A 15,975-nucleotide genomic window follows, 5' to 3' on the forward strand; every position below is an offset into this window, starting at 1 on the left:
TAAGAAGAAGAAAAAAATGGCTGTGGCTTAGGTAAGGTTAAGCCCAGGATGCGAAGCATACTAGCCTTTATTTTAGTTGTTGAACCACTGTTTAGCCTGGTGAACTGCTGTTGCTTGGCTATATTTGGTTCGGCTAGACGAAGAAACAACTCGTGCATTACTTCTTCGCCTTCAAGAGTGGAACGCGACAGCGTTCCCGTCGACCCGCCAAGGGGTGTAAGACAATGGGCTACAGGGCAGCGACTACGCGCCCCGCATTGGACGCGGTGAGCGTCGAGCAAAGCAGCGTTCGGCGCGGCAACGAAATGTGCGCCTGAGCAAGAGACGCACGCCTTAGAAACAGCGCGTTTCTAAGGCAACACCGCATTCACTAGAGGCGCTTTTGTACCGCTTTGAAGCGTTGTACTCGTGGCTCAGTGGTAGCGTCTCCGTCCCACACTCCGGAGACCCTGGTTCGATTCCCACCCAGCCCGTCTTGCAAGAGTTGAGCCAAAGCCACTTCTCCTCTGTCGTGACGTCACGGTGTCACGTGATTTCATGGTCACCGCCGCGCCTGAGGAGCTGGGTTGAGCCCTCGTAATATGCTTCGCATAAAATTTGTCATCCACTTGACAGTAGCATGACGCTGCAAAGATAACTCGTTGGAAATTGGGAAAGTTTCGCAGTTGAGAAATTGGTGATGGTGTGATCGTGTGCAATGCCTTTCCGGGGCTGTCGCTCTGGTATCGGAACTAATCAGGATGCTGTAATATTGCTGAGGAGGAGGAGGAACAAACTTCATTCAGTAAAAGAAAATAAAGAATTGCAGGCAGCCTTAATTTGTTCTTCCTGCTTACTCCAACGGGGTCCAGGACCCTTGCGACCTGAGTAGTCCACCGGTCCCACTCCACCGGTATGTGCTGGCCATGCGCAGATCGCATAGCAGGGCTGAGTAATGGACAACTCGAAACGTGGGTGCACAGAATATGGCAGGCAAATCGTGCAGTTCCGCCTGAAATCCGCATGGTGGAGAGTGAGTGAGTGAGTGAAAACTTTTATTGAGTCTTTCAAGAGTTTCGCGGTTACGAGGTCTCCGTCGTCTTCATCTTCTTGGCGCTGGCGACTTGAGACTTCTCTTCAGCAAGGGTGGGCCCCTATTCCAAGGCTCCACTGAGTCGTGCTGCATCGCTCGCGTGCTGCACTAGGGCCCTTTGGGCCGTGAGCTCGCTGCTGGTGAGCCGACTCTCCCATTGCTTCGCACTCGGGTGTTCGTGTTTGTGGAATGCTTTGTTGCGTTCGCACTCCCAGGTGATGTGGTAGAGTGTAGGTGTGGCACCGCACCAAGGGCATGGTGGCCCTGTATTGTGTCGGAAGCATCTTATCGAGCACGTGTAAGTTGGGGAAGGAGTTTGTTTGTAGTCTGCGCCAGCTGGTCGCTTCCTCCTTTGTGAGGGCTTTGTATGGTGGCGGATATGTAATTCTAGTTCCTCTGTGTAAGTTCAGGGTCTCTGCGTATCCCCCCTCGCAAGCCTGTAGGTGGGTCTCCGGGGCACTCGACCGCCCTGCTCGGAACGCTTCGCCTCGAGCTAGGTTGTCTGACGAAAACATTGACGAAAGAGAAAATTGTCGTCCATCCGACAGCAGCGTGTAACGGTCGTGCAAACAGTCGCCCGGAAGTACAGCGCCGAAAAATGGCGCCAGTGATTGAGGGTGACCCAGATGCGCTCCTCTGCGAGACTTGTGCGACTACTGTGCAGCAGCCACATGAACGAGCCGAAAACATGCTCGAGACCTGCGCGCTTTGAGCCGTGATGTCACGCGTGAAAGCTGGTAGGCCATTCTGAGAACCGTGTGTTTTGAATAACGATGACCCCACCAAGCTTCATCGGCGATCGTCATTATCATTGAAACGTGTGGATTCTCGTCGATTCCGACGTTACGCCACGGCTGTTAGCGCGCAGGTCCCTCGTTTTGTTTATGAAGTGTTGGTCCTATCCAGTGAGAGGTATTCGGAACGCTTTTAAATTTTGACAAGCAAGAAAGATATGCGGCTACCCAATTAGGCAAGGCAAGATGGCGGAATCAGCATCCAGAGCACCACCACTGCTTTCTTAAATGCTGTGGACGTTGCTGCGTGACCTGAAGCCGGGACTCTTGCGTCATTGCATGCTACCGAGAGCTTCATATATCTGAATTAGCCAAACAACCATCGAGTACCGTAATACTTTATTAGACAGTTGTCGTTCTTGACTGCAACATTGTGCTGACAAAAATGGACTTTTCAGGTGGTTTGTCTTCTCTCGCTGATGTTCTTCTATTGGCTAAGCAAGGGGAATCGCGAAGATCTGCGTCTTCGTGCTGTACCGCCCGATGACGTTCATATTCTGATGTGAAAGGCGCTGCAAAAGAAAAGAAAAAAACTCGCTCGTTGACTTGCGCTGGTGTAGATGATAAAATCAGCGCTTTATTAATTTTATTAGAAAACTAGAATTCAGTTTTCTTATATCTGAGCGAGCAGGTTTATGTCGCTTCATTCCTACGTACTCAACGGCTCCCTCAGTAGCAAGTGATCTCTACAGGCGCGATCTGGTGCCGGCATATTGTGGTTCGAGATGAGAAAGAAAAAAAAAAGCGAGATACCGGAAGATTAACCAGTGTATTTTGTTGTTGAAATTCTGGCACATCGTTAAGTTGGTCCAGAGGAATCAGCCTGGTAGTTAACGAGCATAATTAATACTTTGTCCATCGGCAGATCTGGGCATGGTTAAAAATTTACGTAGCAGCAAGAGAAATACCGCTTGACGCGGGTTTTCAGAATATTAGTTTGTTAGGGTTTCGTTCTGAACGATGCAATAATAATTTTTGTGCTAACTGTGCTTTATCTTGACTCTTTTCTGATCTCAAGCCAACCTACACGTGACAGCCACTCAGAAATTTTTTACGCCCTAGTGCAATGTCCCCTTATACGAATAACTACCAACTAGCCCAGCTTTCTGCCCTAAATGCAATAATAACGCACGTGACGTCGAGTTATGCTCTTTTAGATTTGGTTTCCGTGTCCTCAAGTGCTTCCACAGTCCAATCAGAAGGATTTTGATGTAGGGAGAAATAGTGAATCTGCAGTCTCGTGTCTCTGCCTCTCGCACGTACTTATATGTCTCCGAAAAGTATAATTAACTCCTAAGCACCTTTAGATCCCTGGAAGTTGCACTGCGAGTTGCTGCCTTTTGTGATCTTCAATTACACCCTGAAGCGCTTCACGTACTTCTACAACGTAAGCGGTATTTAAGATAAAATCAGGTAGATAGTTGATTAATCCTGCAATGTCTAAACCTATAATGCCGATATACTTAGCACTTTTGCACCTATAATGCCGATATACTTAGCACTTTTGCGCCTCAGAATTCTGAACTTAACACTAACGTTTTAGATACGCTACAGCGAGCTTTCGCTTCTGGAGAGTTCCGACTAACTAACTGCTATAGTAATCAAGTTATAACTGAAATAATATTTCGTTGTTCTTTTATGTATAAATGTACTATCCATGACCAAAAATAAAGGTGAACAAGTTCTAACTTTCCTGGGTGTGTAAACTGTGGCATTACAGGATTGACCGCCTTTTTCTGTCCCGTTAGTTGTTTCCTGTAAAGCGTGCCGCACTGCTCGTACGCTCTTGCTGCGGTGAAACTACTACATCAGGCGCGGTTGTCGCTGTCACACCAGACATTGCAAAGAGCAACTCCTTTCTCTAAAAATGAGGGAAAGGCTTGTCATTCAAGGAAAACGATGAAACTCTGTGTTTTGTCCGAACTGTATTTTTCTCTTATTAGCACTTCAGCCAAGAGAGAGAGAGAGAAAGAAATGTGGAACTTCGGTTGCATTTCTTTCGAATGCCTTGACAAACCATTAAATGTCGCAGGGAACAGGACGCGGCACTAAACGGGACATTTTAACGGCGCTGTGACTCCCACCACGTGCTGAAAGTGAACTTTTCAAGAATAACTAAGAAACAAAAAGTTCAAAGGGTGGTACTTAAAATTTCAATTGAAGAGTAATTGAAGTAACCCAAGCATGGGAAAAGGTCTCTCCCTTCCTCTTGAAATACACCAAACTCGCAATGCCTGTGCAGGACTGTGCTTTAGCTTGACTCTCTTCTGATCTTAAGCCAACCTACGCGTGACAGCCGCTCAGAAATGATGTGGCGCGGTAATGGAAGATGCTGATCAACAAGAGTGTACACAACCTCAACATGACCACGACGCGTAACAGGTGCGCCTGTTGAAGTTTCACACTCAATTGCGCTTTCAACCCTGCTTCAATCCTCCAATCGCTATCAAAAATCAAGGAGCGATGCATTTCTTTCCGCTTTACTCCATTCAGGCGAGGTCTGTTACGTCAGTGGGAGCGGGACTCCGTAGATTGAGATGTAAAATACGCTACAGGGCAGATGCTGTCGATGCAGCTAAGGCTAGGGCAGATAGAATCACTCTAATAATGGCAAGTGGCAGGTGTCTCCCACTTATCGCAACACTCACTGCGACGGGAAACTAAACACGCCACGAGTCCCTCATGCCCTGTACTTTGCCTTGCCTCATGGCGCGATGTTTTCACGATGTCTGCAAATCAACAGGTGCATTATGTTAGACCGCATTTCACCTGATAAAATCGGGTGCACGGGTGATGACATGTTCGAATTCGGTGAAGGAAATCTTTCCGTCGTCGTCCATGTCGGCCTCCTCGAGCACCTTCTCGACCACGATCTGCACCTCGTCGGGTGTCAGTTCAGAGCGCGTCAACGCTATCGTAGCCTTCTCGATGTCTCCGGGGCCCAGCATCTGATCCTCGTCGTAATCTGCGGCGGGGCACAATATACGGTGATGAGCATGTTTTCGCTGAGATTGAGAAACAACTGTAGCGCATTCTATATTAGATATCCTCCTGAATAATATATCCAATTTGATATTATTTATCCCTCCGCAATGACCACAATTGTGTTGCTATAACTTTTCTATGTGAGAATTACCTTTCATTGCGATAGCAATTATATGAACACTCCAGGCGCACTTTTGCCGTCGCCGTCGCCGTAATGTTCCGTATAAAGTCCAAGGGTGATAAAACCGTCGCCGAGCGTCGTAGGCTGTATGTGCGAGTGAAAGCACGTGAAGGAAGCCGGCGATCGCGGCTCCATCTGGCGCGTGCGAAGGTGAAAGCGGAGAGCAAACGCGACGTCTTCCGTCGTGCGAAAGACCTTGGGGGCATGGGAGGGAGCAGTGGCGTAGCAACAGGGGTGGCCGGGGGGCCGTGGGCCCCGGGTGCAAGGGGCCAGAGGGGTGGGGGTGGGGGTGTCATATACGCCTGAAGACACCCTTTCCGCCGGCTACACCCGTGGGGGGGGGGGGGGGGAGGTGACAGAAGACCTATGGGCCCCGGGTGCCAGACGACCTAGCTACGCCACTGGGAGGGAGGAAGGTGGGCCGCCGTTGTGGTCCGGCAGCAAGTGCGCATATCGCGATAGGGTGCAAGAGGAACGTACGATCGTGGCTCAGTCTCGCGCGCCATATATCGAGGAATGCGGGGAGGCAGCGCGGGAAGGAAAGGGGGGGGGGGGCGCTTCAACTCCGCCAACAAGCGTGCACTTTTCACGGTCGCGCGCGTCGTATCTTGAAAGGAACCTTCAGACGGCTCATACCTTTGTGTGAGCTGTGTTCTCGTCGCTCCGGCGTTTAAGCGATAAACTTCAGGAAGGGGGATTAACCGAGGGTCCCGATTTTTTTACTCATATCATAAGAAGCCAACAAACAATTGTTTGTTGGCTGTTGTCCTTGGTGTCATTGTTTGTTGGCTTATTCATCACAAGTAATTTCCCCTATGTTGTCCTTGGTGTCATTGTTTGTTGGCTTATTCATCACAAGTAATTTCCCCTATGTTGTCCTTGGTGTCATTGTTTGTTGGCTTCTTATGATAACACTGCAGGAAGGTCATTTCGCTCGCTGCTGCTGCCACGCTTGCTCGCACCACCGTCCAGCGTTTTGCAGCGAGTGTCCGCGCTTATTGAGTGTGATGTGTTCATATTTGCTTGTGCGCGGTGACACCATATGCTTGTTTATTCAGTTGGTAAGCGAATGTTTCCAAGTTTACACGGCCGATAAAGCTACTCTCCTTACTTCGTATAGCTGTGTACTACTTTGGTATCGCAATCGATGCGTCGCCTTTCAGGCAAAACTTCCACTTTCCCCCCCCTGTTTTGTGGAATATATTTACTTCTGAATGAATATTGAGTGTATAGTAACAACTGTTCACATCCACTTCTGAAAGTGCTCACCGTAGGTCTGACAGTATCAATAAATGAAATGAAGTCACATGAACTGCGGCCTACTTCACAGGCCAGCTTTGGTCACGTCCTACCTGAGCCGTCTTCTGGAATAAAGCAAGGGCAAGATCTAAGGCCTGAGCTTGGTGGAACTCATGATCTCCAGAGCTTTGGTGACGGCTGAATGAAATTATGGTATTGGGACATAAAATCTGGCCCAAAGGGTGCCTCTAATTTCAGTGGCTTAACATGAGCGCATTTCTTCATGGTCCGTAAAATTAGGCTGCTCGTCACACGTTTCACGAGCAAACAGTACGACTGGCGCGCAGCAGCGATTAATTTGCCGGCACTGGCGGCGCCCAACTGTTATGAAGCGTCTCCATTATTGTTTGTCTCGGGTAACTTATATAGGTGTATAGAGTGCGATGCGGTATCGTGCGTTTCTGCCATTCTTAAGGACGGCTCACGTTCAGGCTATACCAGAGTCCACTTCTGTACCAACAACCAATGGCTGTACCAATGACTATACCAATGCCCACTTCTGAATTATTTAGATAACTCGAAATTGGCCTTAACTCCGGCTCTTCTGCATTGCACTTCAAATAACGAGTGTTCTGTGATCGTCTGCGGTAATTTCTTATTTTTTAATTTTTTTTGTTCCTGTTTACACAGCAAAATAATATGTAAACGTTCAAGACTGAATTCACGGCATTTGAGGATATGTTACGTGTTTAGACGCCGCACGGCATTGCAGTTCGCACTTTAAACGGTCTAGTTTGAACAAGGATCAATTGTTGACGGACAACCAGTCATGCGCGGGGCCTACGTAATTTTTGGAAAGAACTCGATGTTTGTTCATTTCGAAGGGTTCGTTTAGTGTCCTGTCTGGCTCGGTCAACTCAGGCCCTGCATTGTTATCATCGCAGTCTCGGTCAGTACATTTCTGTAGCGGTGATAAATACTATTACATCACCAAACGAAAATTGCAAAGCCGACTACCTTGAAAACCTGGTGTTAGCTGTGGCGCTTAGTTTTGTAAATCGTGAGTGGCATGAGTGGCATGAGTAAACATGAGCTACTGGTAAGACATTTCGGGCGTCGTGCTGCCGCGCAAGTGACGTTGCATGAGTTTCAGTTGCAGTGAAGCAGCTCTGCGATGAGCTAAGCTGCAACGAACTAATCTACACAACGATCAACCTAGCACATCATGCCCTACTGAGAGGCAAAAAAGACACGTTCATCAATGTGTATAACGAAGCTGTCTGTACAACGAAACATTCTAGCGACCATGTGTATTTTCTCATAGTCATGTTTGACAGTATTCCTTATCCGCAGTAATTAAAAAGAATGAACACCCCGATTGAAGCTTGAAATAGACTTATGTATATGGTTTTCACCGACACTTAAACGGACGAATTTCGGAAAAGATGCCGCGCAGTGACGGCGGTGCGCGATGCTCACCGTAGATGCGGAATGCGTAAAAGACCTTGACATCGCGCGGTGACGGTTCGCTGAACACGGACAGCATGTCCAGAAAATCATCGAAGGTCATGTTGCCGCTGCCGTCGTGCGAGAACACCTTGCAGATACGCTCCTTGAACGGGTTTTCCTGCAACACACGTCGAAGGACGGAATCACTAACTTGCAGGCGCCGACTCTGAAACGGGCAGGTGGCTGGCTGTACACCGGTTTATTCTTATTGTCTACTCATTGTCATTTCTCAGAGGTCCGGAAGTGAAGCGTAAAAAAATTGTCATACAGGTTGGGACATAAGATGTCTTCTTGCTTTAACAGAACGCTAGGATGCCTGCTGATCTCAACGAATACTGATGCACGCACGCACGCACTTCCCTGCCATTCTGCTTTTGCTGCACAGTGAAGCGTACCTTCAGTTCGGACATCTTCTCGATCTTCTCCATGGGCACGACGATGGTGTGAGCCTCGTTCCCGGTCATGACAATGGGAACCCGCTGGGTGTCCAGCTCTCGGAAGCGCTTCTGGATCCTGCGAGAACCGTTTGTTCCGCGCGCGCCCGGAGCTTCAGAAGCTAGGTTAGCTCGGCGTCCGCTACACGTGCCTCACGCGATGTTCGTACTTTAACTGTCCACACAGCAGCCGTAATGTCAGCGCTTGCTTGAATTATTTATTAGTGCTTCCATTTGCGAAGCCACCACCCAGCACTGCGTGACCGTCTCATATACTGCCGTTGAGCGCACTGTGATCCTACATAGTGTAGAATAGCTTTTGCTGTGCAGAGTATCGCGATTTTGGCATTGCAAGCGCGTTAAAGTATGCATGTACAGCATGCCCGGTTAGTCGGCGGAGTTTCCATTTTCTGTAGCATGCAACTAAATACCCATTCCTCTAACAGTGCAGCGAGGTTGATTTATCTTTTGGAATTCTGCTCTTACCTGAGAATTTCTTTTCTTGTAAAGTAGGTGCAGTCCTTTATGGCGGCAGCGAGTGAAATAATAAAATGAAAATGAAGTTAGCCAGCATTAGCAATAGACGGTATTTGTCAAAAGGTGCCAGCAATTTCATACGAGCGCTGCTGTTAATGGAATTTAGATTCGTTTATCCTTCTCTATCCCCTTTATTTCCCACTTATTCATTTTTTATGCAAAGCGCAGGCCTACCGCCCACCACAGTGCTGGATTAGACATTACTACGTTCTGTACAATAATAACCGGCATATGTACATTTTAGTGATGTGCTTTTGTTCATACCACTCGTAAGTTACGCTAGAATCTATTTTGACGTGCGCACTCAACGTTGACTAATCCAGTGCCTCTCAAACTTTTCCAGTACGTGACTGCTATTAGCCCTATTAGCAGTACCAAACTTACCATGACCCCCCGCCCCAACCTTATAAGTCCTCTGAATATAAATTTTTTCAATGAGGCATATACATTTACACATTAATGTATTTAAAAGAAAAACATTAATCAGAGCATAGAGTGCTATCAATAATACTTTTGAATGTTTCTATAAAGAAATTGATATATTGATATACTTTAATTGGAAACCTATATTTGCTTTCTTGATACAACCATATCTGTTGAATCCCAATTCTATAGCTTCAGTGAGACAAGACTGGTTAAATATATATATGCTCATGACCCGCAGTTTGAGAACCACTGAATTAGTCAAATGATAAACCGACCCTGCATGTTCTTAGAATGCCTAACATTTTTTCAGCCTTCTTCAACGCTTTTGTTTTTCTTTACCTTCTTCTAACATTGAACAAAGGCAACGTTAATTCTATAACTGGTTTGACGCTGGTTTCAAAAGCCGATTTTTTTGCATGTTAAACAAAAAAGAACATTCGGCAGTATCCATCTCACGATGACTGTCGACGGTAATGCGTTTAGCATTGAATCAGTGTAGCGACGCACCGTATTGCCAACGTCGAAACGGGTAATGTAGAAGTCGTGCACCACTGCGCGACTCCTCTTTCGCGCTTCTCTAACAATAACACTCAATGAAATCTAGCTCCGCCGCCGCGACGCCTGCACGTGGCCTTCGAAATGCACGGCCCACCGGTGCGGGCGAACGCTTTAGAAAGGCGTCATGCGGCAGCCGGGCTCCTTTCTGGACGCGCAGCGCCATCTGGTGGCCCTGCCGAGAAGTCCGCGCGGGGCCTCCAAGACTAGAAGCGTGGCCCGCCGGTGCCGGCGAACGCTGAGAATCGTTCCCTCGCTTGTCGTACGCTACACACAGTTGCACACACTCGGCGACAGAAGTTGGCGAGAGGTTCATCGAAGAGCGGCAGATACCCACTGCATTCACGGCGCAGCTCGCTAAAGCGCTGGCGTGAAGAGCTTTCTTTGAAAGAAAGGGCATTTTTGGCACAGCCTTCTAATGCGTCGGGTTGCTGTTCTCGAGGGACCCATGTAACGCGGGTTTGATTGCACCCAGCATCGGAGACAAGTTAGACACACCCCCAGTGGCACACATACCTAGTTACCGAAGTGACTAGTGATTAGGGTCAAGTTAGGGTCAGAGGCGTTCATTGAAGAGTGCCACACTCCTGCAGGCACATTCCCAGGGACCAAAGTTGACATCAAAGAGGTTCATTGAAGACCAGCATAGATAGTGTGGTACATACTCGGTGTTCCAAGTCGGTGTAAAATATTTTCTATTAAAGTTTCTTCTTCTTCTTCTAACAGCGCTGCCTACCCAGTCCGACATCTACAGTGACCTTCACCGGCACGAAAGAGGTTCGTTGAAGAGCGGCACATTATTCACACTGCCACATACTCAGTGACCCAACGTCTTTCTGCAGTTGGTTTCGGTCCCCGTTCCCTCAGCACAGCAGTCCGACGAGCTACCCATTCGACCACGAACTACCCAGTGACCCAGGTAGAAGGGAGAACGGTTAGATACAACCATAAACAGATAGATAGAAACACAGTTGTATAGCTAGCTAGATAGCTAGACCTCTGTCCCCCGGAAAGTGCGTGAAATGCACTAAGAATGGATACGCATTAAAAGTTCGCTTCCTAGCCGCGGCCGTTCTCACCTGGTAATCCTCGAGTTGCTCGTCCGTGAAAGTGACGACCTTGTTTCCCATACCGCCAGGCAGCACTTGCCCGCAACTTAGCGTTCTGTAAGGCGTAGAAATTGCGGGGCAAAACGTTTCTCGTCGACGACTGCGCAGACTCCTCGCGAAGCGCGTGTGCGTGCAGAGCTTGCCCGTTCCTGAAATGAGCTCGAGCCCGATCTGAACCCACCTCGACGTCGGCGACCGCGTACCGGGCGCGCCCATCAACCCTAGGCGTGGTCGTCGTCGCAGCAGCTGCCGCTCTTCCTTTCTCTTTCTTTTTTACGTTGACCCCCGTGAAAGGAAAGCGCGCTTTCTTCCGTTCCTGTTGTTTGGTTCCTTCCTTCCAGACGCCAGGGCAAGGTCATTTATTGCTGCGCCACCATGTTGTGACTTTCGAGGGGTAGATACGTCGCGTACTGTACTGCGTTGCGTAGGAATTTGGCTGCAGGATGGACATAGTGGGCTAGTTGGTAATGTATTGTTAGAAAACTTAGAGCGCAAGAAAGGCACTGGACGTGGAAAAGGAGCACACACCACGCGCCATCGTGTTGCCTCACATCCTCTCATCATGCCTCGCATTGTTAGCCGTGTCAGTGTAAACCCATCTTGGAAAACACGGTCATTTTATTCCGTAACCCTGACCACACCACACGAGAGATATCGGAAGGCTATCGTATAGCCAAGAACGCCGCACTCTGCGTAAGCCAACCATCGTTATTACTGCATGATAGAGAATTAAATTTTATTAATCGAAGCTGAATACCTGCTTTGGATGCATGCTTGTTTTTTACCTCGTCTCGTCCATTTTCTATACAGGGTGTCCCAAATATCACGCACCAAAATTTAAACACATGCAAATGCCACGTAGCTGGACAGAGACACGTTAATGTTGTTCACCGTCGCTTGAAGGTACTCGGATTGCATTTTGTATTCCGCTTAATTACCTAATTAGTCTTAATGATCTAATCAACTTCTCAAATACTATAATTATGTAAAAAGTGTCGATGAGAAAATTGTAGAGAAACATGAAAAACTCGCAATACAGCTTTATGTTGTCAATAAGTTACATAAAAGTTTTTGCAAGCATGAAAGAAAGCCCGCGCTTACACGTAAAGTGCCACGAGCAACCAGTCCAGTGACAATTTTTCGCGTATTCGCGGGCTTTTCTCGTGCTTGTAAAAACACATTTATGTAGCATGTATTGAGCAACAGAAAGCTGTGTCGGGGATTTTTCATGTTCCTCTACAATTCTCTCATTGACACTGTTTCTATTGTAATATTTGAGAAGTTGATAAATAATTAAGACTAATTAGGTAATTAGGCGGAATGCAAAAAATAATCTGAGTATATCCAAGCGACGGCAAGCAACATTACCTTGGTTGTGTCCAGCTACGTAGCATTTGCATATTTTTAAATCTTGGTGCATGATACTTGGGACGCCCTGCATATCTATATATTTTCCATATGTGTATTAAAGATCAGTTGTGAGGGACGCATGTGGTGTTTGTTCCTTTTGTACGTCCAGTGTCTTTATTGCGCTCTAAGATTTCTAATAAAGGATTCAGCGAGCCAGCGCAGTGGGCCATGGAAGAGTCCCTCTAAAACAAGAATACCTGGGTGGAACGCGTGCATGGAACTGTAAGCAACGAGCATACGGAACTGATTTGCGATGTTCATGTTTATGTTATGAAGTTGTAACTGCTTCTGTTTCACGTCACGTGACGCGTACAAAATAATCGCAACTGAAAAGCTTTCGGTGTGATTTGCAGCTTAAAGCGACAACTACGCGGAACACTGTTCGGCACTGATTGCAGCGCATGGCGCAATGTGGAATACTTGTAAAGATGCCACACGATACACATACGCTGGCAGTTTGTTCCTCGTTCATTATTTCTCTTGGCTTTGGTGGTTTAGTGCATATTCTTGTGGCCGAAGTGTCCTTGCCCAAACGTCCGGCTCGTGTACAAAGATTTCTTTCTTTCTTTCTTTCTTTCTTTCTTTCTTTCTTTCTTTCTTTCTTTCTTTCTTTCTTTCTTTCTTTCTTTCTTTCTTTCTTTCTTTCTTTCTTTCTTTCTTTCTTTCTTTCTTTTTGAAAGCGCATTTCACATTTGCGCATTTCACATTTGCACATTTCACCTTTGATTGACTTGCACACCGAACAGCACTTGTCAACCATCACTTCGCTGTCTTGCGCACTCCTCATAAACTTCTTCAGCGAGGTTTAAACCAAAACCCCATGAGAGCGATCTTATGCGCGACGCTGACAATCGACGGCTTTGAGCGACGAAACTGGCGGTCGCACCAACAGATCGCTCGTTCTTGTCGCTCGATCGCTCGGCTCTGGAAATCTATAACTCATTTTGTCGACGCCCAGAAGTGCTGTGAGCGACTAGCCAATAGCGTGAAGCCGGTACTGGATAGATCAGTCAAACATACTACCGATTGTTGCACAGAACGAACAATTAACGACTAAATTTTGATACATACAAGGATGAGAATCTACTGCGAGACCTTCAGAAACATTTTACACTATTTCTTACAGTAAAACACATCAACCTAAATTAATAAAGCATGCGTCACGCCGGTTTCGGCGCGTATTTGCTACCCTGATACCAGAAAAACTGAGGAGATGTCGCTCAAAGCCGTCGCTCGCATGGCTTTGAGGCGACGACCGACTTGTAGGCGACGACCGAAGGCGACAGCCTCTTCCATCGCGTCGCTTGTCGCTGTCGCGCGCGAGATCGCTTGCATGAGGCTTATATTTTAGGCGAGGTTCTCGCCTATTCTCGAATATAATTTTACCTGTCACGCAGCATCCCGATAGGACATTGTCGGTACCTGCAAGCATGACCAGTATTGTCCTTGATCGGGTTAGAAAACTCACACAAAAAGGAACTGTAATACAACGGGTTAGTTGGTACGGATCCACTGCCAACAATAAAATAACGCGCAAAGACAGAAGGCCCTGAACGCTAGACGCGGAGCGGGCGCACGTCTAGTTATGGACATCCATGCCGTGTCTCCCTCTCAGTGTGGCTGGTCTTAGGGGCTGTTTTATTCATTCTTAAGAAAAGCTAAGCGATGAAAACACTGCACTGTAATCAAACTGGGTCTGGAATCCAGGACCCTTCGCCGTGTTAACGTCAAAGACGCATTCCCCTGTTATGTTGCATGTCGCGCAAATCATCATCATCATCATCATCATCATCATCCTTTATTATGCTCACTGCAGGATGAAAGCGCCTCCCTGCGATCTCCAATTATCCCTGTCCTGCGCCAACCGATTCCAGCTAGCGCCTGCGAATTTCTTAATTTCCTCACCCCATCTAGTCTTCTGCCGTCCTCGACTGCGCTTCCCTTCTCTTGGCGCCCATTGTGTAACCCTAATGGTCCACCGGTTATCTAACCTATGCATTACATGACCTGCCCAGCTCCATTTCTTTCTCTTAATGTCAGTCAGAATATCGGCTGTCCCCGTCTGCTCTCTTATCCACGCCACTCTCTTCCTGTCCCTTAACGTTACGCCTAACATTCTTCGTTCCATCGCTATTTGCGCAGTTCTTAACTTGTTTTCGAGCTTCTTGGTCAGTCTCCAAGTCTCTTCCCCATATGTCAGCACCGGTAGAATGCATTGATTGTATACCTTTCTTTTTATTGATAATGTTACACTTCCAGTCAGGATCTGACAATGTCTTCCGTATGCGCTCCGACTCATTTTTATTCTTCTGTAAGTTCCCTTCTTATGATCTGAGTCTCTCGTGAGTAATTGACCTAGATAAACGTACTCCTTCACAGACTCTGGAGGCTGACTGGTGATCCTGAACTATTGTTCCCTTGCCCGTGTATTGATCATTATCTTTGTCTACTGCATGTTAATCTTCAATCCAACTCTTATACTCTCTCTGTTAAGCTCCTCAATCATTTGTTTTAACTCGTCCCCAGTGTTGCTGAACAGGACAATGTCATCTGCAATTGAAGGTTGCTGAGATATTCGCCGTTGACCCTTACTCCTAAGCCTTCCCATTTTAATAGCTTGAATACTTCTTCCAAGCACGCAGTGAATAGCATTGGAGAGATTGTGCTTCCTTGTCTGAACCCTTTCTTTATAGGTATATTTCTACTTGGGGAGAATTAAAGTAACTGTGGAACCTCTATAGATACTTTCCAAGATATTTACGTAAGCGTTCTGTACTCCTTGATTACGTAATGGTTCTATGACTGCTAGTATCTCTACTGAATCAAGTGCCTTTTCGTAATCTATGAAAATCATATAGAGAGGCTGATTGTATTCTGTGGACATGAATGTGATCCACTGTAGAGTATCCTTTCCTAAAATCTGCCATTTCCCTTGGTTGACTAAAGTCCAGTGTAGCCTTTATTATAGTGGAAATTATCTTGGTGAGGATTTTATATAATACTAGAAGTAAGCTAAGGGGCCTATAATTTTTCAATCCTTTAACGTCTCCCTTTTATGCGAAGCATATTACGAGGGCTCAACCCAGCTCCTCAGGCGCGGCGGTGACCATGAAATCACGTGACACCGTGACGTCACGACAGAGGAGAAGTGGCTTTGGCCCAACTCTTGCAAGACGGGCTGGGTGGGAATCGAACCAGGGTCTCCGGAGTGTGGGACGGAGACGCTACCACTGAGCCACGAGTACAACGCTTCAAAGCGGTACAAAAGCGCCTCTAGTGAATGCGGTGTTGCCTTAGAAACGCGCTGTTTCTAAGGCGTGCGTCTCTTGCTCAGGCGCACATTTCGTTGCCGCGCCGAACGCTGCTTTGCTCGACGCTCACCGCGTCCAATGCGGGGCGCGTAGTCGCTGCCCTGTAGCCCATTGTCTTACACCCCTTGGCGGGTCGACGGGAACGCTGTCGCGTTCCACTCTTGAAGGCGAAGAAGTAATGCATGAGTTGTTTCTTCGTCTAGCCGAACCAAATATAGCCAAGCAACAGCAGTTCACCAGGCTAAACAGTGGTTCAACAACTAAAATAAAGGCTAGTATGCTTCGCATCCTGGGCTTAACCTTACCTAAGCCACAGCCATTTTTTTATTGATAAATATAATGTTGGCATTCTTCCAGTTCTCTGGGACCATTGAAGTCGATAGACAGTTCGTATAAAGGGCCGCTTGTTTTTC

The 15,975-nt window shown here is 47.2% G+C and overlaps 1 protein-coding gene across 1 annotated transcript; it reads right to left on the reverse strand.

Annotated features, from left to right (window-relative positions):
* Window positions 1–2,253: 2,253 nt before the first annotated feature.
* Window positions 2,254–10,981, reverse strand: Cib2 (Calcium and integrin binding family member 2). Its single transcript, XM_065430083.1, has 6 exons — window positions 10,812–10,981; window positions 8,701–8,735; window positions 8,176–8,293; window positions 7,751–7,898; window positions 4,636–4,831; window positions 2,254–2,378 (listed from the first exon to the last, which is right to left on the reverse strand). The coding sequence occupies exons 1-6, from the start codon at window positions 10,860–10,862 to the stop codon at window positions 2,357–2,359; spliced, it is 570 nt and encodes a 189-aa protein (XP_065286155.1). The 5' UTR covers window positions 10,863–10,981; the 3' UTR covers window positions 2,254–2,356.
* Window positions 10,982–15,975: the final 4,994 nt, after the last annotated feature.

Source organism: Dermacentor albipictus, chromosome 1 (assembly GCF_038994185.2).
Source record: "Dermacentor albipictus isolate Rhodes 1998 colony chromosome 1, USDA_Dalb.pri_finalv2, whole genome shotgun sequence".
Taxonomy (NCBI): domain Eukaryota; kingdom Metazoa; phylum Arthropoda; class Arachnida; order Ixodida; family Ixodidae; genus Dermacentor; species Dermacentor albipictus.